This window comes from Pelecanus crispus, chromosome 7 (genome assembly GCF_030463565.1).
Source record: "Pelecanus crispus isolate bPelCri1 chromosome 7, bPelCri1.pri, whole genome shotgun sequence".
Lineage (NCBI taxonomy): Eukaryota > Metazoa > Chordata > Aves > Pelecaniformes > Pelecanidae > Pelecanus > Pelecanus crispus.
In genome coordinates this window covers 24,879,221-24,905,296 of record NC_134649.1, presented here as the reverse complement: position 1 = coordinate 24,905,296, position 26,076 = coordinate 24,879,221, and the positions used below count along the sequence as shown (strand labels likewise).

The following is a 26,076-nucleotide window of genomic DNA, read 5'->3' as shown; positions in this document are numbered from 1 at the left end:
CGTGCTAGGCCATGTCGAGGGGCAGCCCCGGCGCCGTTCGGCACCGCCCCGCGCGGGTTCGCTGTGGGAGCGGGGCGGGCCCGGCGGCGCGGAAGTGCGGGGCCGTCGGGGCCTTCCCCGGGCGGCGGGGCCGGCGGCAGGTGAGTGCGGGGCCGCGCCCCGGCCCCGCGCGGGGGAAGCCCGCCGAGGCCCCGGCCCGCCGAGCCGGAGCCCGGAGCCCGGCGCCCGGCGCCGGGAGCCCGGCCTACCCAGTTCCCGGAGGCGGCCGTGCCCGTCCGTCGCCGCGCCGGGTGAGCGGCCCCGCCGGACAGGCCCGAGCCGCTCCCCGAGCTCCGGGCGCTGGTTCCCGCCCGCCGCAGGTGCTGCTGCTGCTTTCCCGGTAGAGGAGCTGCCGCGGGATCGGCCGGCGGCCGCTGAGGCCGGAAAGGAGCCGCCGGTGAAGCGATGCAGGAAGGTGAGCGGCTGCCTGGGAGTCAGTGGGCGGCTCTGCCTGGGCGATCCCCCTTGCCTTGTGCAGTGCAAAAAGTGCCACCGCCCGTGCGTTTGGGCGCCAAGAGACCACCCTAAAAAGCCTCTTGGCATCCCCTGGGCACAGGAGGCTGAGCATCCCTGTTTTTCCAAATCTCCCTTCCTCCCAGGATGGGTGCCAGGGGCCCCATGTTGCAGCCCAGTGTACCTGGCCGCTGGGTGGGAGCGAACCCTTGGGTTGTGCCTGCCGGGTTGTTTCCACCTCCACGTCCTCTTTCTTCACAGCCATTGCGATCACCGAGCAGCCGGTCTCCGTATCCGTCCCCATGGGATACTCCTTCACCCTGCGGTGCAGAGCTGAGGGATGCACATCGCTGCAGTATCAGTGGTTTTGTCAGCACCAGGTAATGATGGGAGCAGAGGTGGCCCTGCATATGACACCAGGTTGGGCCCCTGCCCACAATAATGAAACTGCCCTCTGGCAGACCTGGTGGGAACCAGGAGGCTAGAAGGAGAGGGGGATAGGATGTGTGTGTATGCTGAGGGCTTCTGCATGTGCTGGGAGGGGGCATGCAATGGAAAAGCTCCTTCTCCTGCATCCCTGCAGCTGGAGGAGGGGAGGAAACCAGGGATATCCGCTTTTCCTGCTCTTAAGAGGGGCCTGCTGGTGCTTTACCGTGATGAAGGGGGACCTGCAGCCCACCGCCTGTGTTTCCCCTTTAGTCTGTCTGCCGCCAGATTCCTGGTGCCACCAAGCAAGATTTGCCCATCACAGCACAGCAGACCCAGCTCTACACCTGCAGAATCAATGACCTCTACAAAAATGCCATCTTCTCCGACTGGGTGAAGGTGGAGGTCCATCAGTGTGTCGCCAGAGGTACCAGTGTGTCTTCTAGCATTTCTGTATTTTACGCTTTGCCCACCCTTGCAACAGTGCAAGATCCTGTGCAGTTCCTGGGGCAGCATGTCTTCCCAGCTCGAAAATCACAATACAGAAGGATTGCTCCAGTGATGTGAGCCTGCAGGTCTAAGCCAGACCGCTGTGTCCATCCTCTGGATGGTTCAGGTCCCTGTCACGGTTCCAGTAACCCCAGCTGTATGTACCTGCTTCTGCTGCTGATCACTTGCTGTGGGTTTCCCAGAGTTATACCGGGTGTTTGCCCATTTGCGTTGGGACTGTAAGAGGCAATCTGACTATTTCAAAGCTGAGCAAAAATAACTGTGGGTGTGGTTGACCTCAGCAGGTTGACTGCACCCTTGTCAGGAAAGGGTGAATGTCAGGTTTGGGAAGCCAGGGGCAGGGCTTTGGCATGTCATTTGCTATTGCGGGTGTTGCTCTCAAGGATTACCTGCTTCCAGAGCAGAAGAGCACAGCAGTGATGTCCTGTGGGATGGCATCTCTTGACGCAGGTGGAAAAAGTTCCCTTTCTGGCAATATGCACAGAGTCCTATACAGGGGGGAAAAATCACCATTGTTTGCTGTCCTTGCGGACCAATTCTGTGCCGCTGCTTTACAGGACTGCCCCCTCGGCTCTGGCGAGGAGAACCGGTCATCGTCCTCAACCCCACCGAGCAGAGGGTGGAGGTGGGGAAGCCACTACAGCTGCAGTGTGCTGCCATGGGGGTTCCAGCCCCCAGCTACCAGTGGTACCGGAATGGGAACCTGCTGGAACACCAGAAGAAAAAAAGACTCTGGGTAACATTGCCTTGGAATAGTTCAGAAACTTTGGCTGCTGAGGTGGGTGATGGGAGAAGCTCGTTGCTGGATGGTGGGTGTGGGAGAGCCTCAGAAATCTTGGAGAGACTGCTGAAAATTGTGTTATTGTCATCCTGGACGTGACAGGTGGCAGTCCTTAAGTCTGGCTCATCTGCATGTCAGGGCACGGGCATGCTTTGATCTGTGTGATCAGGTGAATGCCAGCACAAAGCAGTCTCTTCCTGCCTGTCCTCCCCATCTCTCCAGCCCTTGAGAAGCAGCCTCATGCTCAGCTATCTTTCCCTGCCACGTTGCAGGGTTGTGAGAAAGCACTCCACATATCAGCGTTGTTGCTTTGACAGCTGACTGAAGGACTCTGGGTGAAGAGGGAGTACATTTTATGGGCTTCTTTCAAAGCCGTGGATGTTTCTCTAAGAAGTAACCAATTCATAGATGTGTTAAGGGCTCTCAGCACGTGTCTCATGCCTTTTTGCAGCAGTGGCACAAGAACAGCTATTGTATGTCTGCACAGAGGACTGTGGAGTGATGGAGCTGTGGGAGAGCTAGAAGGAAAAGTGGTTAGTCCTGACAGAAGAGAGTCATGGAGACAGCAAAAGGACTGGGTTTATTTTGGGTCATTGGCTGAATGTAAATCAGTGCTGTCTTCTTGATGCAAGAAAGGCAGATTTCCTTCTGGGCCATCATGTGAAGGGTAATGAAGACAAGAGATCCAATCTCTTCTCTGTAGGGGTAGGTGATATTATAGGGGACAGTGGCCTCAGATTGCATTTTTCACAGGGAAGTTCAGGCTGGGGATTAGGAAGACATTCTTCGTTTGGAGGTGGGTGGAGCTGCACTGGAGCCAGAAAGGCAGCGAGATCTCTGTCCTTGGAGGTTTTTAGTAATTGACTACACAAAGCCATGGCCAACCTGACCCAGTGGTGGTTTTAGTTCCTCTCCAAGCAAGAGCCTGGGCTGGAGAACCACAGAGGTCCTTGCCAGCCAGTACTGCTCTGATTCTTGTCCCATGTCAAGAGAGATGGGTAAGAGTTGAAAACTTGTCAGAAGAGAGCAATGGGCGTGATCACAAATCTGTAAAATGTCACCTAAGAGGAAAACCAGGCAACCTTCTGATGTTGGCCATGCATTGTCCTCCCAGTGTGGCTCATGGGGCAGAGTATGGCTATGACACAGGGTTTGGGGGGCTGCTGGAAAAAGAAGGGAAGGCATTTAGGCAGAGAATTCTTGCACTTTTTAAGCTGGGGTCAGCAGCAGACTTTAGCATGTGGCCTTACTGAGCTTCTTAGACAAAAGTAATGGGAAATCTCTTAGCTTCGTGAGGCAAGGAATAAGGTCTCTGTGATCAGGAAGAAAAAAGACTTTTTTATTCCAGGAACACGGGTGCCTTTGGCAGATACCAGCAGAGGGCCACAAACTTTCACCATAAATAATGTGATTTAACTTTTGATCTGTCTAGATCACCCACGCAAAGGTCAGTGACTCCGGCACGTACCTGTGCTGTGCCTCCAATAGCCACGGAGAGCAGTGGACCAGCGCTGTGGATATTCACATAGGTGAGCAGAGCCAACCCACGTCTGCTTTGCTGCAAGTCACCTTCTAGCATGGAAAGTAATTAGAGGGCAGACAGGAATTTAGTGTCCTCTCCTGGAATTGCCGGGCTGGTGAACAAGGAGCCCAGCTGGCATGTTACCCTGTGGCTCAATCGGTGCAGGGGAAGCTGGGCTCCAGGGCATGGGATTAGAAGTAGGATGCATGGCTCTGACACTTGCACCTTCCCCCAGCTTGGACAGATCTTGCACACTTTTACTAACAAAAAGAAAGGCTACCATTTTTAAATACTGCTTCTGCAGGGAGCTGAAGGTAAGACTTCAGAGTAGAAAAGCAGCATGGGGCTCTGCAGGGAAGCTGGAGTGTCCTGTCAGTCCTGTGGCAGCTGTCACAGGAACAGCCTGCAGAGCACAATTTCACACCCTCTATATACTGGACACGATGATCTCAGCAGGCATCCATCAGCCCTGTGATAAATAGGATTCCTTGATAATGGGGTTCAGAGGTAGCAAGGGAAGTGGCGTCTAAAAGAAAATAAACCCAAAACCCGGTGATCCACTGTACTGCAGCATGGGATGCTGCTGGGTCCTGCAGTCTGTCAGAAATCTGCCATGTTAGAGCAGGTTGAGCGCTCTCAGACACTCACTGCAGTTTTCTTGCCTTGCCAAGGTGCTGGTTTAATTGTTCCCCAGCCAAATCACAGCGGTGTCCTTTGCTAAAACTCATTCACATTCTTGCTGAGATGAAGTGGTGCTCTCAGATGCATAGAGCTGGAAAGGATGGTGTTTATTTCAGGAAGGTTTAGGCCCCTCGGACTGGCAGCCCAGGCCTGATGCTGCATGAGCTGATGGATCCCAGGGAGAAGAAGGGTCCCCAGAGCCTCAGGCATGTTCCACCTTTGGTGTGATGGCTGCTTTGGCCCTCTGCCTTTGCCCTGCTGTGAGACAGGAATAGCATGGGATAGCTTTGCTGGCTCCTTACTCCATCTAGAGATTTTTCTATGCCATAAGCTTCTCATCTCGCCTTTTAGCCTGGCTTTAAAATTGTTCCAGAGTGCAAACTGGTCCTGTATAGCCAGAGGACACTCTCCCTGCCTCCTCACAGCTGGCAAAATAGCATCCAGGAGGGACAGGCAGTGAGAAGACGGCACAGGATTAGGTTGGGTTCAAAATGTTATGGGTAGGTAGCTTTAACATGCAACAGTCAGCTCTGTCAGAGGCAGAAAAGGATGAATGGGCTTGTTCTGATGGCTTTCCAGGCACCCCTGGAGCATTAGCAACACTGGTTCAGCTGCTAAAGGTCTTCCAGACACATGAGATTTATGCAATTAAAAATATGCCCTTAATTTCTTCTTTTAGAGCCTGTAGGGCTTTAGGGTTTTCTCCTGGGCTGTATTTTTTAAATTATTTTTAATTTAAATAGGAAAAGCTGGAGCTGTTAGGATAATTATGATTTTAAGAGGCTGGGAGCGCTTGGGCAAGGGAGCTTGTGGAGCTCATGAAAGTGAGTCACATTTAGGGTGGCTTTTCTGAGCCAGAACTGCTAAAAGGCAGGGAAAGGCAAAGCAGGGTGGTGAAAGGCTCTGGGAATATTACTGTGATCAAAAGCAAACAGTCGGCTTCCTCTGTGCTGACTGCTCATGGGGAGAAGCTCTCTGTTTTGAAGCTTATGTTGATCTTGAGTCGTGTTTCCTTTGCTTTCACTGCAGTGAGGGAGCAGGCAAGTCATCTCGGGAAGCGCAGAAGCCAGGCAGGGCTGGTACAAGCACTGCAGACCTGCTGATGGGTACAAGCTCCTCTGTGCTGGCCCTCCTTCCCCTGGCTTGCCTCTTCTCCAATCTTTGCTTCCGAGCTGCTCAGGATTTCATAAATCAGGCAGCATTTCATCAATCCTCCCAAAATCGCCAGACCAATGTCTTTAAGGTTAGCAATCAGGCTGTGAAGAACTGGCATGAGGAATGTTGCTTGCGCGGATGCTCCACAGTTTTTGATCTAGCTTTGCATTGCTGGGGGATGTTGGAGCACGTTTCAGACCTGAGATGAGAGCTGGCACTGGGACACTGGGTGCTGGGCATGGGCTTATCATTTACCTCTTTCTTTTCCAGGTACGTGTCGTTCTGAAAAGTTTTTTGGTGAGTACTGTCATCTTTTCTTCCTGAGCACTTATTCCCTTAATTAAAGCCAGGCTCCAGGATGGGTGGGAGGACAGGGAGTAGGAGTGCTTTTCCTACAGAGATCGCTTCAAGCCTTTACGCCCATGTTGTCATGGGTTCTGTGCTTTTGGGATCAGAGCTGCAAGGCACAGGAGGAGTCCTGTCCCCTGCCAAGTCCTGATCATTCTCAGCAAGTGGAGTAGGATAATTCCTAATGACTAACCTAGTCTTGACCTCCATGCCCACCAAATGAGTTTAAAAGTGTTCACATGACACCTTTTCCCTTCCTTGAAATACAGCAAAGCTCCTTGCTCCCACCACTACTGAGTGCCATAAATCTGGTTTTCCTACAGTGGAAGGTGGGGATAAAATGAAAGCAGGAGCCCATGGTTTCTCTCCTTCAGCCCCGTGGGGAAAAGGACCTCTTAGCCAGCTCAGTGCATTGCCCTCCTAGGCACCGCTGGCACACAAGGCCTGCAGTCATGGTAGGGCAGGTGCCAAATAACCTCCGTAGCATAAATCCTCCTGCACTTCTGGGATTTTGGTTGTCACGTGAAAACTTTTCAAGTCTTTCTTTCAAAATGCTGGTTTGTGTATTTTGTCAAAGTGTTCAGAAAGCTGAGGGCTTTCTGAAGGGCGCTCCAGGCTTGTAGCAGCCTAGGGTCTATCCTACCTGCCTAGATGTAAGAAAAGATTTCCTGTATCCTCACTCAGCCAAAGGAAGTGAGACCTCACCTCCTGCTGAGCATTTACAGCTTTGTCATTTGGTGTTTCCGTTAGCTACAGGCAAGATAGCGCTTTTAGTGGGCAACAACTGCTACCAGCATCATCCCAACCTGATGGCTCCCGTCACAGATGTGTTTGAGCTGAGTCTTCTTCTGGAGCAGCTGGGCTTCCAGGTTGTCTCCCTTCTGGACCTGAACAAGGCTGAGATGGTGACAGCGGTCAGTCGGTTCCTGCAGCTCCTGGGGAAGGGAGTCTACGGTAAGGCAAAGCCAGTAAGGTAAGATAGCCTATGTGCAGGTAGCAGCAGTCAGTGCCAGGGAGGAGCAGGGATTTGGCAATTTTCCAAACAGCTGTTGAATTAGAAGAGAAGAAATTGAACCTTCCTTTAGGGGCGGCAGAGGAACCCTGTGGCACAGTCTGCAGCGGTGTCAGGCTTGGCAGAAGCCCCCAGGTAAATGCTGTTCGGTTTTGGCCAGATTATAGGCAGGCAAAGTAGGTGTTTCTCCATCATGTGGCTCACCTCCAACTCCAACAGCATGGTCTCATGCTGAGGTTTTGGGGACCCAGAGCTTCTGATGGCAAATGGGAGAAGGTCTTTTGATTTTTCCTTAGGTGAAAAATTGAGGAGATTGACTGTCAGTTTGTCCCCACCATGCTCCTTTGTGAGGAAAGGAGCTCCTTTTGAGCCATGACTGCTACAGCCGGCCACGATTTCCTTGTTTCTCTCTCCTGATGGTCTAATTTGAGCCTCTTGACAGCTTTTTTGCAGAAGTGCATTCCCAGCTGCAGGAGGCTTTGAGGTTGGGCTTTGAGCTTATCGCACGCTGTCCTCAGCAGGAAGCGTTCCTCAAACACAAAACCAACTGGCAGATCTTGTGGGTCTTAAAGCAGGTGTTCAGATTTGGTGGTGAAAGTAGCTTCTTTGGGGTTTCTGAGGTTCTCCCAGCCTGATGGATACCCTGAAAACACCTGGCAGATGGGTTTTTTTGCTTCCAAACCTTAGCACGAGGCTTATATTCACTGCCCTCCCAGCTGTGTGGCATACCAGGGCACTAAGACAGCAAAAGTCAACACAGGCCAAGTCCAGCCCGGTGCTCAGCATGAGGTTCAGAGGTTGTGCAATGGATAGGGACACAGCCACAAGTGAAATGCTGCAAAGCCACCTCATTCCAGGAAGCACTGACTCACTAAGGGAGGTTGAGCTGTCAGGGAAGGGCAGTACATGATTGTCGCCACTGTGGCCAAGCATGTCATCTGATGACAGCATATTCCTATGACTTCACTTGCAGCTTCCTTTTGTGGTTGTTCTCTGAAATCCCCTTACATCTCAGGCTTTACCTCCTCTCCCAGGCCAGAGTCATCCCTGGGGGGCTGCTATGCTTTTCCCACAGCACTGCCGTTCCTACCCTCTATGCATAGCGCATGAGGACCAAATGGCATTTTGTCCGCGGTGCTTCCCTTGTTTTCATAAGCATTGGAGAGAAAAAAGATTTGGAAATGGCAAACCTTTCATGCTGTCATGCCTTATTTAAACTTCTAGTACTTTTCTGCTTTCATGGCTGCTGATCCTTCCTGGCAAAATTGATTTTGTGCACTGGCAGGGAAAACATTAACAGCTAAGTTACTGAACCTTGATAAGCCTCAAGTGTTTGCTAGGCATAGCCTGCTCCGGATGATGGTTTTCTTTACAGCTTTCTACGCTGAGTGGTCTACTGTTATTTGGAGGCAGTGAACCCCAGTGCAGGCTGGTCCCAGCAGCGTGACTGAGTTGAGAACTCTTGCCGTAATTGGTGGCATGCTGACTTAATGGTGGGGCATTGGGTCAGTCTGCCTGCTGATTGCCCCAACGTTCCTCCATCTGAAGTGTGCTGCCTCTCACTGTGATGCATCTTCAAAGCATTTCTTCAGCTGTTCTCCTTACATAAAATTAAAAGAATCAGGTGAAGTGCAAATCCTTGAAATTTACTTGTCTTGTTAATAAAAACACACATTTAGAAAAAGCTAACACCACCTCCTAAACCCTATGTATCAATTTTTCAATGCACTAGCTCCAGGACAAACATCTAGAACCGATTGAGAGGTTTAGGATTCATGTAACTCATATGCATGGGAAGACAGTGGCGAGACAGCAGCTCCAGGAACAACCTAGGCAGCCTCTTAAAACTACAAAGACCCCAGGGGTGCCTGTGGTAGCCGGTCCTGTACATCCATCTGGGTGCCTCAGACATGCACCTGCACAGAGGCATCCCGGTGCTTCCACTTGTTTTGTCTTGCTCAAGGAACCTGGAGGTGCCGTCTGCCATGTAGCAACCACCACAGCTGAAGTCAGGAGAGCTTTGCGTAGATGTATGGAGTGAAGCAGGGAACTGGGAGGAGAGGGCTGACTGGTGAAAGACTGTCACTGGACTGAAGTGGGAGACTGGTGTAACACGGACATACCTGTTAGCATGCCCGAGAAGCATGCTGGCTGTCTTCTGAAGTTTAACTCCAGCGGCAGAGAGTTTAACTGCAGAGGCAGCTGGGGCCTTCATGCATCTTTCTGCTGGTACAGATCAGAAGAAAGGACATAGTTATATGGGTTGGTGTTTGAGCACAGTGCCTGTTGCTTCTAGAGTTTTGTTTCACTTCAGGATGCTGATAAGAGCTGAAGAAGATGTGTCTGATCTCCTTAGACCTCCTTTTTATTGTGGGGGTGCTCTGGGTGGCTGACCCTCCTTTGTGTGTCCGTACTGACCTGTCTGTGGTTTACACTGCTACAGGGGTTAGTGGGAAGGGACTTTGGAGTCATCAACACAAGGTCAGCGTTGGTTGTGGCTCTCCTTATCAGGTCTTGAAGACTTCCAGGCATGGAGCCCCCCACTTCTGCACCTGCCCATCCCAGGGCTGCACCACCCTCCATGGAAGTCTTTCCTCATGTTAAACATGACCCTCCATGGGTTGGTGCTCATTGCCCCATGTTGTATGGTCCACACCAACAAGGAGAGTTGGGCTTTGTTGTCTCTGTAACTGCCCCTCCAGGAACTGTAGGCTGTTGTTAGACCTCCCTTCACCTTCACCATCCCAGCCCAGTTCCTTCCCCCTCCTCTCCCAGGCCCTGGGCCCCAACATCTTGGTAGCCTCTGCTTTTTCCAGCTTCTCCACCTTCCTCTTGAACTGAGGTCCCTATGGACACAGGATCTAAGTGGGGTCTACTCAGGGCCAAGGAGAGCAGTGACAGGTTCCTTGGCAATCCTGCATCTCCTAGTGTAGCTCTGTCCTCAGTCAGTCCTGGTTCATCTTCAGCATGGTGTCTGCTGTGACCCTAGGCTTGCTGCTCAACCAGTGCTTGGCCCCAGCCAAAATGCTGCCTGGGGTTATCTGTCCCCATGCAGGACCTTGTCCTTCTTATTATTCAGCCTTCTCTGAGATTTCTCAAGCCCAGTGCAAAAACTTGCTTCATTTTCAGGCACAGGGATATTATATGGCTGCACGTTCGAGGTGATCCAAAGGCTTCTCTAATTCACCATATGGAGGTGGTGGCTCATCTGCCTGCTTTTCCTCCAGTTTTTCTCTTAGAAAAGCTGCAGAGGACTTTCTGAAGGCCCCAAACATCCCCTGAATGGTCTAATTATGCAACTCTCAGGCAAACGAGGAATCCCCCGGATGTTATTTCAAGCATCCTAAAAAGTCCCAAGTCAAAAAAATAATGTCAGAAATTCAACGAGAGCAGAAAGTTGCAAGTGAAATACTAGGAATATGCCATCATGCCTTAATTAAGCTGCGTGCTCACGTTTACTGTATTATAAGCAGTGCCTGGAGCTTCCCCTTTTTAATTTGGTACATGGAAGCTTGTCTCTGATCAGGTTTTTGACTCATGAGATGTGGGAAGAGCGTTGACATGTTAGTTCAAATAAAAATACCCTTTCCTTCTCTAGGAAAATTGTTGACTTTCCTGTTCAGGAGGATAGATTAGGTCCAGGAGAGGTTTGCAAAGTTGCTCAGCTGATGTGAAACTCACGTCTTTTTTATTTGAATGTGAGTTTTTGTGGTTTATATAGCATGGGGAGCACTTGGCAGTGCATTCAGGGTGCACAACAAGACCTCAGAAGTTAGAAGATTTAATGATTGAATGATTCTTTGTGGACTTTTCTGTAACATTTCAGTTTTTTCCAAGTGTCAGTGATGCTGCCTGGTAACGGATGTCATCATCTCCCTTTCACATACAGGAGGAGAGGCAGAGGGACGAAAGCCATCAGTGCTGAATGACTTGAGGGGCCAAACCTGAAGTGCCTGCATCTGATTTTTCCAGAAGGCTTCCTATTTTATACTCTTTTATAGTCTCAGGGGAGGTTTTTGTGGCTTTGATTTACAAGTGATGAAAGTTTAAAACTTCTGCAAATCAGAGACCACTGTCTCTGGCTGGTGATCCACAAGAACAGGAACCCAAACCTTGTGGGCACCTGTGAAAACAGCCGTTTGAGTAACTTTCCGTTGTCCCCTGATAATAGAAGCCAAAGGTGATTTGAGGCCTTTTTTACTATGAGATCATGCTTTCCATCCTCCATATGATGAGGTCATGCTTTCAGTCCTTCAGCTCGTGCCCCATTCACTGCATCCCTTGCAGCATCAGAGGTCAAAGCGAGTGGCTTGCGAACTACAGGGGCAGGAACAGTGGAGGGAAAACAGAGAGGTTACTCAATGAAGCGTGGGCTTTGGCAGCGAATCTGACTAAGAATTTCTCCTGCTTCTGCCTCTTATCCACTTGTTCCCATTTCTGACCTCTTGTTTTTCGCTGTCCTTCAATTGCGGTAGTGCAACTGTTTGCGTCACCTTGCAGAGCTATTTCTAACCCATTTCAGTTCCCTGAGTTGGCTTTCACCAGCACCCCCAAGAAGTTGCATCAGTGCTGGAAAGGGGTAACCAGCCACTGTGCAGCTTCCTTTCAGGAAGCTACAGCTCACATGGGGATCCCTGTGCAGAAGGAAAGCCCTTCACCGAACACAGGGGTCAAAGAGAAGCACCAGCCATGCCAAGCTCCTCACTGCTGGCTTTCCAAGCTGGATGTCCCCATGTTGCCATCTCTTGTGAAGGCAGAAACCATTACTAAGTTTCATGTGCTTAAGAGTAAAACTCGAAACCAAAGTTCTTGCTGGGTATTGGACTTCCCACCAACACCTGGATGCATCTGACTCCTCTCCCACCTTACAGGGCTAGTATCTGGTCTGAGGTTGTTGAAGCACATGGTCCACGTGTTCTGGACATCTGAAGAATTCATATCTCTCTGTCTCTATCTCATTTTTCACCAGCTTATAGGTGTGTAAATACAAGGAGACCTTTGAAAGCTGAAGAATGTTTCCCATCACCTAATCCATTGCTAGTCTCTCCTCCAAAACTAGGAAGCTGAGGAGCTTCTCATTTAAAAGGCTGTTAATGTATTTTTCGTCATGGTAAAATACTTTTTCTGTTGTCATAGTCTTGCAAAGAGCTGATGATTAACTGAAACGTGTAACAAAGATGGTATTCAGCCTGGCAGATGCCAAGCTTGGGTGTTTTAGTGCAGACGGTTATGGAAACATGTAAACCCAGTGACTTTGGGATCTCCTGGTGAATGGTGCTGGAAACCACAAGTACAGGAGAGCCTCTCAGGGCTGCTTCCAACTCTGCTGAAGGGAATGGACTGGAAAAAAGTAAAAATTGTGAAGTCAACGTAGGTCCAGTTTCATAGGTGGTACTGGTCTAGATCTGCCCTGCGCCAGTATCCCTTCAGGACAGGAGGTGGGACATGGCTGTGGGGAGCTGGTTACAGACCTGCAGGTTTGCATCGTGACTAATCCTCTCCTCTCTTCTCCCTGTTCCCAGCTATATTCTACTACGCTGGTCATGGGTACGAACATTCGGGGAGGAACTACATGGTCCCCGTTGATGCTCCACAGCCCTATGCCCCTGAGAACTGCATCAGTGTGCAGAGGATCCTCCAGAAGATGCAGCAGCAGCAGACGGCCCTGAACCTTATCCTGCTGGACACTTGCAGGAAATGGTAGGATGCTCTTCCCCCTTCCTTGCCCGGGATGGGCAGAGCATGCTGTTTCAAGGGGTTGGGGGAAACAGCTGCCAGCCTCAGCCCCTGCTTCAGGAGTGGGCTTCTGTACAACCACGTGGGGTGTTCCCATGGATTGCTGGGGCCACGTCCCCTGTTGTGGTGCTGAGCCCAGGCCTCTGTCAAAGTTTATTGGGCTCTATCATAAAATCAGCAAGACTGCCAGGTCTTGCAGGATCTCCTGGGAAGCCCAATCGGTCACATATTAGGCGCAGAGAGCATCAGATGCTGCCTGAGATGTGCTGGAGAGAAGGGGCTGTAGACCCTCCCTTGATTTTTCGGGGTGCAGAAGCCTGGCAAATACAGGCAAGTTGCCTAAAGCCTGCAGAGAGCTGGCTCTGCCCTCGCATAAATTGTTGGCTGAAGCATAGGGTTTGTCTTTCTGTGTTTCAACCCCCTGCCCCAAACCACCCGGCCCTGGCAGGCTGTAGCAGCATCTTGCTGACCTCGGGCTTTCACAGTATGTGTTTCCCCATGTGCTCAGGCTGGGACTGTTTAGCTCACCTCTTTTCTCCTGGCTGCATTTTTGTTAACATCTCAGTGAGAAGAGTGCAACATGATGGGGAAAATATTTTAAGCTGTGCTACTTGTTTTTTACTGGTCTTAAATGCTTCTGAAGCAGTCACATCGTGAATTGGGACCCAGGCTGCTGCTGAGGTCAGGGATCAGCTTTTTCCCTCTGTCTGTGAAAAGCCCATCCTCCCTTGGCCTGCAGATCTCCATCCTGCAGCTTGTGGGCTGCAAAAAATTACTACTTGCCCATTTTCAGCAGAGGTAGGTAGGCTATTCCAGTAGAAGCTCTCATTAGTTCATTTATTTTGGTCTCCTGAGGCAGATTTACAGGTCAGAAAAGACCTGGAGGGCAAATGGAGAAAAGTCTTCCTCTTCCTTCTTGTGGTTCCTGCACTAACACCCAGAAAGATGACAGGGATTTTCATACCACTGCCCTGAAGGATCTGCCAGCCCCTGGAAAGATGTTAAATCTTTGATACCTTTTAGCTGCAGAGGTAGGAGCACTCGCTTTAAGTAGCTTACAAGCTGGCTGTGCTGTGACTTAATCTGCTGCTGCAGCTCTGAGTTGCCAGCATCGCTGGAGCTTGCTGTCCCTTGATACCTGCCCTGAACACCCTGTAGCAAAGCATCCTCTTCCTCCCTCTTGCTCACTGCTGCCACGGAGAGCAGAGTGACTTGCTTCCCTGCACTGCTGGGTACACCCCCAGCACACATGGCAGCACCTTGCTGCTCTCTCCAGCATGATACCGGGCAGGGGATGGCTTGTGGCCAAGTGGGAGCATGTGGTTTTTGCAGATGCACGGGTGGAGATGGGCCAGTGTGCCTCTGGGCTGCTGGTAGCCCATCCAAGGGCACTGTAGTGACGTGGAGGCTGCATGGGGATTGTTCACATGAAAGGGAGTAATCTGTGAAATGGCTTTTGAGCTGATGTCTCCTTTCTTGGCATCACCAGCAGTTTCTGTGCTTAGTGGAGTCTTAATGGCACTTTGGGAAGAGGATGCAATGTGAGATCTGTTGTGATGCTTAGGCATGGTTGGGCAGCTCTTTTTCTCTCTCCTGCCCCAAGATCTCACACTTCTTTCCTCCTCTTTCCCACAGCAAGCACAGCACTTAGTGCAGTAGGTGTTATCCCCAGGCTTGCGGGGGATTGCTGTAGAAGCTCTCTTCTGAGCTCATTTTCCTTGACAAGTCACCATTTCAGCTTAGCAAAGAGTTTGGATTTCATAGTTGTGTGTGTTTACACCACTCCTTAAAACAGGGCTCCTGGGGCCTCCTTTCCCCAATGCCCTTTTGGTTAGACTGATGCTGCGAGTCTGTTGACGGTTCACTCAGCCATGCATGAACCTGGAGGAGCTGTGTCTGTGCTAAGAGGGATCTCACCCAGAGTATCTCTTCACCCTGTATGTCAGCGTCAGAAATGCCAAGGTGATGAGAAACACATCCTCCTTTGCCAAGTGGTAGCAGATGTTCAGCCTCAGCAGAGGAGGAACCAGGAACACAGAGCCTGTGTGTAGCCTCAGACATTTATGTGCTGATTTTGGGCAGATGCGATTGCCTTTTCCAGGAATTCCCTCATTTATGAGGGTTTCTAGTGTGTGCTTCTTAGGACAGAAGGACACCATCTCCTATCTGGGATGCAGATCAGAACTGGGTTGCATGAGATGTGCTGTATAAATGAGACTTTTTTTGGGCCTGAAGCAGGAGGGAACACTGCCACCTTCTCTGCTGTCAGGTCTCTCCCTATGTTCAGTCACCATCTGGAAACGCCCCTGGAAATTCAAGCCCCTGCTGAAACTTGTCTTCTGCTGGGGCAGGGGACCAGAGCCAGCATTTCTCCTGTGTGTCTGCTGGTGCCATCATGAAAGGTTTGCATCAACTCATGTCTGCACAGCCTCGGGTGGATGTCCCCAGCAGGGGGACAACAGAACCTCAGTTTATTTTGGGATCCCATGTCTTGTTTCTCCTCGGACCTGGAATCCCAGATTTCTGCATTCATTTAGGAGTAGCTGAGGGGCACATAAATCTCTCTGTTCAATGTTCATATTTAGAAGCATATCTCCTTTTCCACATTTTCTCTTCTGATCATCTTTAGAAAACTTACACAAGCCAGATGAATACTGCCTTTAAACTTCTCCAGAGTGCACCACCAGCAGTAGTTAATGTGCTGGCTGCTGGTGATACAACCGTCCCTTCTGCTCTCCTTAGTGTGCCAGATTCAGTGCCAGGAAACTGTGCTAGAATTGGATAACACTGAATAACGCCGCCTCTGTGCGTGACTCTTATCCCTGTGCAATTTGGAACAGCTGCAAGTCACTGGTGTAAACTGGAGGCAGCCAGTCCCCATGCTGTTCAGTCTGGCTGCAGTTAGATGGGCAAGGCTTGGCCATTAAGTGCAACCATGATATCTTTTTTGGTGGAAACCAGGACTGTCACCCCAGATCTACCTGATTTTGAAAATAACAGGGTCTGTGTTCATTGAGCTATATCAAGACCAGGGTGCCAGGACCAGTTTTGGGCTTCGAGACCTGGGTGCATGTCCTGATCCCATCTCTCAGAGAGATCTGGAGGTGTATCAGCCATAGTGTGCTTTGGTGTCCTGGGGCAGAAGGTGTGTGCATGGGCTGCAAGGGAGCTGCGGGGCACCCCAGACCCCTGGGACAGGCTGTTGAGCCATGGCCGTGCAATGTGCACACCTCCGAGTTCTTTAGGGAAAGTCATCCCTTAGGCCACAGTGAACCCATGTGTGCTCTGCATTGTGCTGCTGCCTGGATTTGTGACAAACCAGCCTCAGGAGCGAGGAGGCATGGCTGCACCTGCAGCTCCAGCTCACTTGCAGGGCAGGGAGAAGCTCACCAGTGTGGATAGGTCAAAGCTGGCCTTATCTACTCATTTTCCTGTGGTTTTGGTTCTTTCTAGGACTCCTAGCTTTAGCCACTATTGCTGCCCAAATAACATGGGTGGTTATATTTGTCTTGATTTGATCTTATTGCCGTCCATAGGAGGTGGACTTGGTGGAGCCCACAGGCTCTGTACTCTCCAAGCACACACTGGCGGGTGTCCTCAACACTGACTTGTGCCTTCGTCTCCTCTTCCAGGTACAACCCAGAGTGTGCCCTCTCCCAGGTACAGCCGCTGGAACCCTGGGGCAATACTGTTTACGGCTATGCCACGTAAGTGCACTTTGCTGTGCCCACACCGTGACATGGGACCAAATACTGGCACAGCCATATCTCCTCGCATCCCTTCATGCATGGTGGCTTTGGGAGGCTTAAGAGAGCTTTGCTCATGTATCCTCTGCTCTCACCTTCCATCTCTACCGTTTCCCATTCAGACTATTCTTTTCTTCCTCCTGACATCGCTAGTGGCAGCCTGTGCATCAGTTACAGATTATGGGTGAAGGTGGCATCAGCTCCTGTAATCTGTTCTTCTGTGCCTGAGCCTGATTCCCAAGGCACATGTGCCACAAGCACGTCATCTGAAGCCTCCTGAGATGAGGATGAGCATTGCTGACTGCTCCAGTGCCAGTTCTGCTGGCTTTTCAACTGCTCTCACCCACCTAGGGTGGCAAAAGAGGCTGTGCTCTCCTTTGCTGTCCCCCTCCACTGCTTTTTCCCATCCCATGCCCTTACCACCTTCTCCTGGGCCAAAACCAAGCAATTAGTGCTGATGCATGAGGAGCTAACTCGGACTCAGCCAACAGACTCTGGAGGGAGTCGGCAAGCCCTGAGTCACCCCCAGGGCTTTGCTCTGTTGCAGAAAGGTGAGGACAAGTCCTTGCTCTTGCAGGAGTGAAGATGCAGAAGCCTATGAGTTACAGGATGGGGAGTTCAGCTCTGGGATCTTCATGAAATACCTGAAGAAACATATTCTGCAGGAGAAGAAGGTTACACACATGCTGGAGGATGTGTTAGAAGGTAAGGGATGAGCTAGAAATCCCTTGCTTCAGTAGTGGGGGTGAGAAGAGATAGCAGCAGAAACCGAATGGCTCCATGCCACCCCATCCCAGCCAGCCATCCACCCCTAAAAACCAAATTGCAGGCCATGCCCTGTACAAGCTTTTAGTAACCTGGCAGCAGTACCGAGATGTTTATGTACAGTCTGAAAGGTGATAAATAAGGAAGCTGGAGTGACCCTTGCACCTCCAAAATCTCTTTCCCAGACATTGGTCGTGATCCCTTGGTCACTGGGAAGCAGGTGATGGAGATCAAACACACTCTGAAGGAAGCCCGGTCCCTGACGGACCCAATCTGTCCCTCGGGAGCAGCTGCCGAGCTCTGGGGACGCAGCCACGGTGAGCCATACAGGGTGTGGGGAAGTCTACCAGGTGGGTGGGAGGAGAGGGCTGGGGGTCTCTGTGCCCCTCGGGGACACCGGTCTGCGGGGAGGTGTTGGTGGGACCCTCTGAGGAGCTGACCCTACTGGGCTTTCCTTTCCAGAGCTGGTGAGCGAAATAGTGACCTTCCCCTGCGGGGTGCAGGTGGAGCTCCGCTTCCACCGTCTCTTCTCCAATGTGATGTACGTGTGTGCCAAGCTGCAGCCCCCACCAGCCCACGTCGCTGATGCCCATCTCCTGCTCTGCCAGCCCACCGTGAGTCCTCTGGCAGAGACGCTGGTCCCCTTCCCCTCAATTCCTGCTGGGCTTCTTTCCCCAGGGCAGGGGAGAGAGGAGGGTTATGGTGAGCCTGAGGGGTCCTGAGGGCTGGGAAAGGCTGAACCCATGTGGAAAAGAATCCCCTTCTTTGCTACCTCTGATGTAAATAATCCTCTCTGCAAACACCTCTTTGAGTGCTCCTCCAAGTATAAGTGCCTCACAGACTGCCTGCCTTGCTCCTAATGCATTGCAAAATAGATTTGGTGCCAGTTTTGATGCCTTTAACCAGTTACTCCTCGGACCAATTTCTGGCCTGCCTGATTAAATTATTGCAATTAATCCAATTGAGATGAAGAGCCTTTCTGTTTTCTGTGTTTGGAAGCAGATCTGGCTTTTTAAATGATGCCTTCTTAGCCTGCTGTGCTAATATATCTTAATGCAACAATATATCCTCCTGTACTTTTTCCTGGTTGAGCTGTACCAGCTTCCTTGCACCCTTTCTCACACCTTTCTTAACAGACCATGTGCCCAGCATGGTCTTTTCTGGTGGTCTCCATGCAACTTCTAAGGATTTAATTTGCTGCTCCTTTTTGCTAACTATCTTCCTCATTTTCTGCAGTCCTTTTGCTGAAGCGTAGCATGACTCTGGTGGATTTTTCAGCCCTTGTTGCTCGTGGAGGGATGCTGCCTCTAAGTACATTGTGGTCACTGATGCAGAGTGGGGTGTCCAGTGGGAGGTTTGGAGCCTGATCCTGCCCATTACCAAGCTGGAGCATCATTTCCCCTCGTGAGCTCCCTAACCACGCAAGGAAATTGTGTTTGCATGTGTGTGTGTCTGCACGTTTGTGTGCATCCACCCCACATCAGTGATTGTGGAGAAAGGGGGACCCAGCTGCTTGCTCCTGCGTCTGGAGCTGGTTCAAGAGGGATTGGGGAGAACAAAAAGGGACCCCAGTAGAGCCAGGGCAGTAGGATCCCCATCATAGAATCATAGAATCGTTCAGGTTGGAAAAGACCTTTAAGATCATCCAGTCCAACCATTACCCTACACTACCAAGTCTACTCTAAGCCAGTCAAGGGTACACTAGACTAAACCATGTCCCCAAGTGCCACATCTACCCGTTTTTTGAACACTTCCAGGGATGGTGACTCCACCACCTCTCTGGGCAGCCTGTTCCAATTCTTGACCACCCTTTCCGTAAAGAAATTTTTCCTAATTTCCAACCTAAACCTCCCCTGGCGCAGCTTAAGCCCATTTCCTCTCGTCCTATCACTAACTACTTGGGAGAAGAGACCAACACCCACCTCACTACAACCTCCTTTCAGGTAGTTGTAGAGAGCGATAAGGTCTCCCCTCAGCCTCCTCTTCTCCAGACTAAACAACCCCAGTTCCCCCAGCCGCTCCTCATAAGGCCTGTGCTCCAGACCCTTCACCAGCCTTGTTGTCCTTTTCTGAACACGCTCCAGCACCTCAATGTCTTTCTTGTAGTGAGGGGCCCAAAACTGGACACAGTATTCCAGTTGTGGCCTCACCAGCGCCGAGTACAGGGGGACAATCACCTCCCTGCTCCTGCTGGCCACACTATTCCTGATAGAAGCCAGGATGCTGTTGGCGTTCTTGGCCACCTGGGCACACTGCTGGCTCATGTTCAGGCGGCTGTCTACCAGCACCCCCAGATCCTTTTCAGCTAGGCAGCTTTCCAGCCACTCTTCCCCAAGCCTGTAGCGCTGCATGGGGTGGTTGTGCCCGAAGTGCAGGACCCGACACTTGGCCTTGTTAAACCTCATCCAGTTGGCCTCAGCCCATCGGTCCAGCCTGTCCAGGTCCCTCTGCAGGGCCATCCTACCCTCCAGCACATCGACACTCCCACCCAGTTTGGTGTCGTCTGCATACTTACTGAGGGTGCACTCAATCCCCTCATCCAGATCATTGATAAAGATATTAAACAAGTCTGGCCCCAAAACTGAGCCCTGGGGAACACCACTCGTGACCGGCTGCCAACTGCACTTTACTCCATTTACAACTACTCTCTGGGCTCGGCCACCCAACCAGTTTTTTACCTAGCGAAGAGTAAGCCCATCCAAGCCATGAGCTGCCAGCTTCCCAAGGAGAATATTGTGGGAGACAGTGTCAAAAGCTTTGCTAAAGTCCAGGTAAATGACATCCACAGCCTTTCCATCATCTACCAGGCGGGTCACCAGGTCATAAAAGGAGATCAGGTTGGTCAAGCAGGACCTGCCTTTCATGAACCCATGCTGGCTGGGCCTGATCCCCTGGTTGACCCGCACTTGCCTGTTGAGTTCACTCAAGATGAACCTCTCCATAATCTTTCCTAGCACCGAGGTCAGGCTGACAGGCCTGTAGTTCCCCAGGTCCTCCTTCCGGCCCTTCTTGTAGATGGGCGTGCCGTTGGCAAGCCTCCAGTCATCAGGGACCTCCCCTGTTGACCAGGACTGCTGATCCTGCTCCACAGTGGTGCTAGCTCACACTGACCTCCAGTGATGTCTGCTGACGTGGCAGCACATCCTGCCACCAGATGGCAATTCATCTGCCCCACGGTAGCATCTGTCCCACCTTAAACATCCACAGCGAGGCCACCCAATCTTGCCTGTGGGACCATAGTGAGATGCATGGGTGTCTGCAGGAGGGCATCTGGCTCCTTTCAGGATCTGGAAATATGGTCCCACTGCTAAACAGGGCAGGGTCCCTAGTGACACAGGGCATGGAAAAGGCTGAGGTATTCGAAGCCATCTTCACTTTGGTCTTTACTGGTCAGATGAGCCTTCAGGACTCTAGGCCCCTGAGAGAAGGGGAAAGCTCTGGAGCAAGGAAAAATTACACCTGGTGGAGGAGGACCAGGTCAGGGAGCACTTATACAAACTGGACATTCACAAGTCCATGGGAACTGACGTGGTGCACCCATGAGTGCTGAGGGAGCTGGCGATGAGACTGTGAGGCCAGTCTCCATCAGCTCACGGTGTTCTTCCTGAGGCTTGGAAGAAAGCCAATGTCACTCAGGCCTTCCAGAAGGGCAAGAGCAAAGATCTGGGGAGCTACAGGCTGATCAACCTCACCTTGATCCCTGGGAAGGTGATGGAGCCAATAATCCCTGAAGCCATTTCCAAACACAGCAAGAACAAGAAGATGACTGGGAGCAGTCAGCATAGACTACAAAAGGGAAGCCATGCCTGATAACCTGATAGCCTTGTGCGTTGAAATGACTAACTCAGCGGATGAGGGGAGAGCAGTGGATATGGTTTATCTTGATTTAGGAAGGCTTTTGACACTCCTCATAGACAAGCTGATGAGATAACAGACTAGATAAGTAGATGGTGAAGTGGATTGAAAACTGGCTGAACTGCCAGGCCTAAAAGTTTGTGATCAACGGCATGAAGTCCAGCTGGAGGCCATTAATGGGGAGCCCCAGGCATCAGTACTGGGATGAATACTGTTTTACATCTTCATGAATGATCTGGATAATGGGGAGAGTGCACGCTCAGCAAGTTTGCCGCTGACACAAAACTGGGAGGAGAGGCTGATGCAGCAGAAGGTTGTGCTGACATCCAGAGGGACCTGGACAGGCTGGAGAAATGGGCCAACAGGACCTTATGAAGTTCAGCAAGGGGAAGTGCAAAGTCCTGCACCTGAGAAGGAATAACCCCATGTACAAGCACAGCTGGTGGTTGTCAGGCTGGTAGTCAACTTGGCAGAAAAGGCCCTGGGGGTCCTGGTGGACACCAGGTTGACCATGAGCCAGCAATATGCTCTTGCAGCAAAGATGAGGAATAGTGTCTTGGGCTGCATTAGGAGGAGGCGCAAATTCATGCATGTGGGTAGGAATAAGCAGTAGTGTAAGCATGGGATGGGAAACGACTGCGGTACCAGTTCTGGTCAAAGTCCACAATAGCTAGTGCAACAAAAGCAGGGCAGAAAACTGTGCCAAGGTTATAAACAAGAGCTATGAGATTTGTGTGAGATCCTCTCTGGCTCTCCTCACTGGCACTGAGTCTGGAGCACTGGATCCAGCTTTAGGTCCATGCTTCATGGAAAAAAGTGCACCAACTAAAGTGCATCCAAAGTAATAAAAGGAAGGAGCAAGAGAATTGTGGTTTAGGCAAGAAAAGCAAATTGGTGGATAGGGGGCCTTCAAATATATAAAAAGTTGTTTCCAACATGGAAGGAAGTCATGGTTTGAATTGCAGTAAGGAAGATCTAGGTTGGACATGACATTTTCATGGTAAAAAGAGTGAATGTCTTGGAGGGGTTTTGCCTAAGGGTATTGCAGAATCACCACCCACGTGGATCCCTTAGAGCATCTGGACATGCATCTGTCAGGCGTGACGTGTCACCAAATCTGTGCGTTCTGGGCCATGTGATGCCTTTGGTCCCTTCTCCTGTAGGGTCCATATCCCAGTGGTGAGGGTTCTAGCCTCAGGAACAGGACACAGGCTCAACCTCACGTGCAGAAGCAGGTTGAGAGCACATGGCTGGCTGTTGAATCCAAAATCATTTAACAATGCAGTCATTTAATCAGTTAATTTCTCGGGCTGCTGGGAGATCCTCCCTGCATGGATTCTGAAGGGACTTTGGGCATTTCCCCACAGTGCTAAGCATTTGCTCCTTCACTTTGGGATGCTCCTGCATCTGTGCCGGAGAGAAACGGCACATCTGTTTTGGATGTTCAGCACTTGGGACTGGCTTCAGTCCAGTTGGGGGGCTGTGTGGTTCACCCCATCCAAAATTCCTGATGCTGCTTGGCTTTTCATAAGCTGTGGTTTAACTTGTGATAGAATATTGTTATATTTGCGCTAGTCACATCTGTAGTACACCAGGTATTTCTTAGGCTAAAAAAAAGGGTGGCCCAACTTCAAGGGGCTCAAAATTGCAGAGCAATAAACAGATGTTTGGGAGAAGAGTCCAGTGCATTAGCACAGATCTGAGCATTCCTACCCTGCTAGCATAAACCCAGGTGCAATGTTAATTGCTGAAGATTCACAGTGTCTGCAAAGGCTGCTAACACAATTGCAAAAGCAGGCACTTAGAGGTCATCTGATCCAGAGCACATCTGTGCCTGCAAGGAGACAAAAGGGAATGTAGCCCTATCCCAGCTCCAGCAGGCTGATGAATCCCCGGAGGAGCCACTCTTGGAGAGGTCGCAGGTGTGAGGATACACCAGGGGAAGGCAGGTCTGCAGAATTCAAAAGACACGTGTGGAAACAGCAATGAGGCAGCTACGGAGAAGGTTGGAGGAGAGCACTACAGCATCATCAAATATGGGGAAGAGAGGGGACTAATGGTGGGGTGACTATGAGGAGGACTTCTGGCCATGGACAGTTTTCCTCCTAGTGATTAAGATGTCATGGGTATTACAAGCATAGCAGGGTTCAAAAACAACTTTGACACCTTCAGAAGAGTCCACAAAGGCTATTGAAAGCACAGACACCACCTTTGCCTTGGAAAGTCACTGATTTTCCCATCACAGGAAGCTGGCAGGGTGGGCTCAACCTGGGCAGGGCTGGCAGCATGTGCATCCTGTCCTTCCTTAAGCATGCATTAAGCATGCACATTCTAGCATTGGCCAAAGCTGGTCGGCAGGATCGGGCTGTGGAAGCTGCTGGAGCCAGCTGGCAGAGGGAAGTGTCTTTGCATGGAAGGGGCTGGTGGACTGTGGGCTGTCACCCATCCTAGAGGGCTCAAATCCAAAGCAAGATGCTATTTTATAAGGCACCTATTCCCTTGTCTGTTCTTCTACTATTCACAGCCCCAGGATAAGACTGTTACTGAAGAGGATCTCATAGAGATGGAGCCAGTTTGGATAAGTTTGAGTAATTGAGCAAGAATTGACAGCTCTGTAGGTGGTGGGGGGCACAACTCAGAGCTTCTTCCAGCTGTGCCCTCGAAAACCTTGCTCCCTCCTCGACACACCGCTTATGCTACACGTGGTTGTGATACCAGCTGTTGCTGCTATCTACACTGCTGGAAATCCCATTATACCACAGTTTTCCCGGTAGATGCCCTCAGGGGATGTTTAGCTAAGTCTTCCCATTGATATGCACAAGGCAAGCGTGTAAAATCTCTGTATTTCTGTTGCTTGCACTCTGTAGTACTTCCATTAGGGTATGCAGCACTTCCACCAGCCAAAGTCTCAAGGGCACAGGCCAGCCCCAGGCATTGCTGAGTGCAGAGAATCAGCATGTTTGATGGGCAGTTGTGCCTCCATGCTCAGGCTGATGCTGAAATTTCCTTGCATTTCCCCTTGTTTCCCTGACCCAGGAGATGAACAACATGGCCATCCTGAAAGAGAGCCGTCTGGACCAAGTGGAGTCTCTGCTTGCCTCTCTGTACAAGCGGGAGGAGCTGGACTGCATCTTCCAGCTCTGTGGATTGCAGAAAATTCAGGTAGAGAGCTGCCAGGTGCGAATCTCCGTGGTTCTCTTGCATCCTCACATAACTGGTACTCCCCATTCACACTGCCTCAAGCTCGATGTGCCTCTGACCGTGTGTCTTGTGACTCCATGCGGATGATGCCTGGGACACCTGTGTCAGTGTAACATCCAGATCAATGTTAGAGGAGCTTGTTGATCTTCAAGGCAAAAAAGCAATCCTCTTTCTCTTGGTTTGCTCTGTCCTTCCATGCTGCCAGGCCAGGGCAGCTGTACTTTGCCTCTGTCAGCCTAGGGGAAATCAGACAAGCCCAAATATTTCAGATGAAGGGTGTCTCGCTAGGCTGTGTGCTTGCCTGAGAGATGGGCTCACAGGCTGGCCAGGTTCTCGAGCAGCAGGAGGGTTTATCCCCTGCCATCAGGGTGATACTACCAAGCCTGATCCAAGCTATGGGTACTTCAAAAGACTCTCAGACTATTTAAAGACCATGAGAGAGTCAGAATTGCTAGTCCCCTGGCTTGTCTATTCCAGCAGATTATCCCTCCCCAAATAGCAGTGTGCACCTTGTTTCTCATTTGATTTTTTTTTTCCCCACTAACACCCAGCCAGTGGATCTTGCCAGCTGCTTATCTGCTGTGCTCCACGCAGGCTCACACCAAATGTTGCTCTCAAGCTGCTGCCTGGATCTGCCTACAATGAGCTCTGTTTGCTGAGTGCATGACATGCCTCAGCATATGACAGCTCTTTCAGTCCTTGATTGTTCCTGGAGCTCTTTTCTGAACCCTTCCCAAGCATTCAGCATTGCTTTTAAGTGCAGACATGAGACCTGGACCCTGCATTGCCTATCAAAATCTTCTTGCTCCATTATACATCTCCCTACTTTGTACAGCCAGGTGTCTCAGGCACAGCCCCATACTAGGGGTTCATGTTCAGGGATTTAGCTGCCATGAATATGGTTATTTTCTGATTCCTTCACCATCTTTTATAAAAATCTAAAATACTGCTAGAGTGCAAATGGATCCTTGTGGAGTGGTGCTGTTTAAAACTGTTGGCTTTTACTGTGTGATGTGTGTTTTATTTAAGTGGTTCATATCCCTCCCCTTGCATGCTTTCCTCTCATGTATGCAGCAGTCCTGTGCCATGGCCAGGATGGATGTCATGCCATTCCTTGCGTGGGTGCAGCTCGCCTGGGTGCAGTCCCTCTCCCCTTCGGCTCCCCTGTACCAGCATCCTGGGGGTGATGCTGTCAGTGATAGTGCCCTGACTAGGCTGATGAGGTCTTAAGTGAAGTGGCCTGATTTCAGGAGAGGTCCTGAAATCCAGAAGCTGTATCTCAGGCCCGCAAATGTCATGACCATATGTAACAGCTTGTTTTCTCTTGCAGTAGCATTGCTCCATCACACCACAGCATGGGGCTGTGAGACTGCAGAACAGGCAGCCAAGTCTGTCATTTTTGTTGACAGCAGCAACAGTGAAAAAGCTCTGCTTCAAGTCTTAGTCTCCAGTTTACTTTGCATCCTTTGCTCTTCCCTTCCAGACAGATGTGGTCCTGCAGTTGGATTTGCATTACACCCAGCTGAGCACAAAGCAGAGGACTTGTGAAAGCCTGCAAACAACCCTCCAGAAATCTCTGCTAGGGCAGTTTTTCAGCCAGAGGAATTGCTCCCAGCCAAACTACCAGAGAACTCCTGCCTGCACAGGCAGCATGTGCCTCCAGGATGTGTCAACACTGAGCACAGACCCACAGGGGCAAGCATTTCTGAGGACAGGCTCTGGCCACAGTTTGCCCAGCAGCAACCCCTCCAACTCCAGTAGCGAGCCGGAGGAGAACGATGAGAGTGACCTGAGTGAGCTCTGCTCGGCACTACTTCGGGCTGGCCCAGGGCAGGACTATCCCTGA

General features: G+C 50.8%; 1 protein-coding gene across 1 annotated transcript; it reads left to right on the top strand.

The window, feature by feature from the left end:
- The first annotated feature begins 444 nt into the window (after positions 1–444).
- On the top strand, positions 445–26,076 carry LOC104032421 (mucosa-associated lymphoid tissue lymphoma translocation protein 1). Its single transcript, XM_075714509.1, has 14 exons — positions 445–454; positions 754–872; positions 1,192–1,345; positions 1,986–2,164; positions 3,642–3,738; positions 5,838–5,864; positions 6,666–6,869; positions 12,450–12,627; positions 16,296–16,370; positions 16,987–17,114; positions 17,360–17,491; positions 17,637–17,788; positions 24,066–24,191; positions 25,714–26,076. Exons 1-14 carry the CDS (start codon positions 445–447, stop codon positions 26,074–26,076), a joined length of 1,944 nt encoding a protein of 647 aa, XP_075570624.1.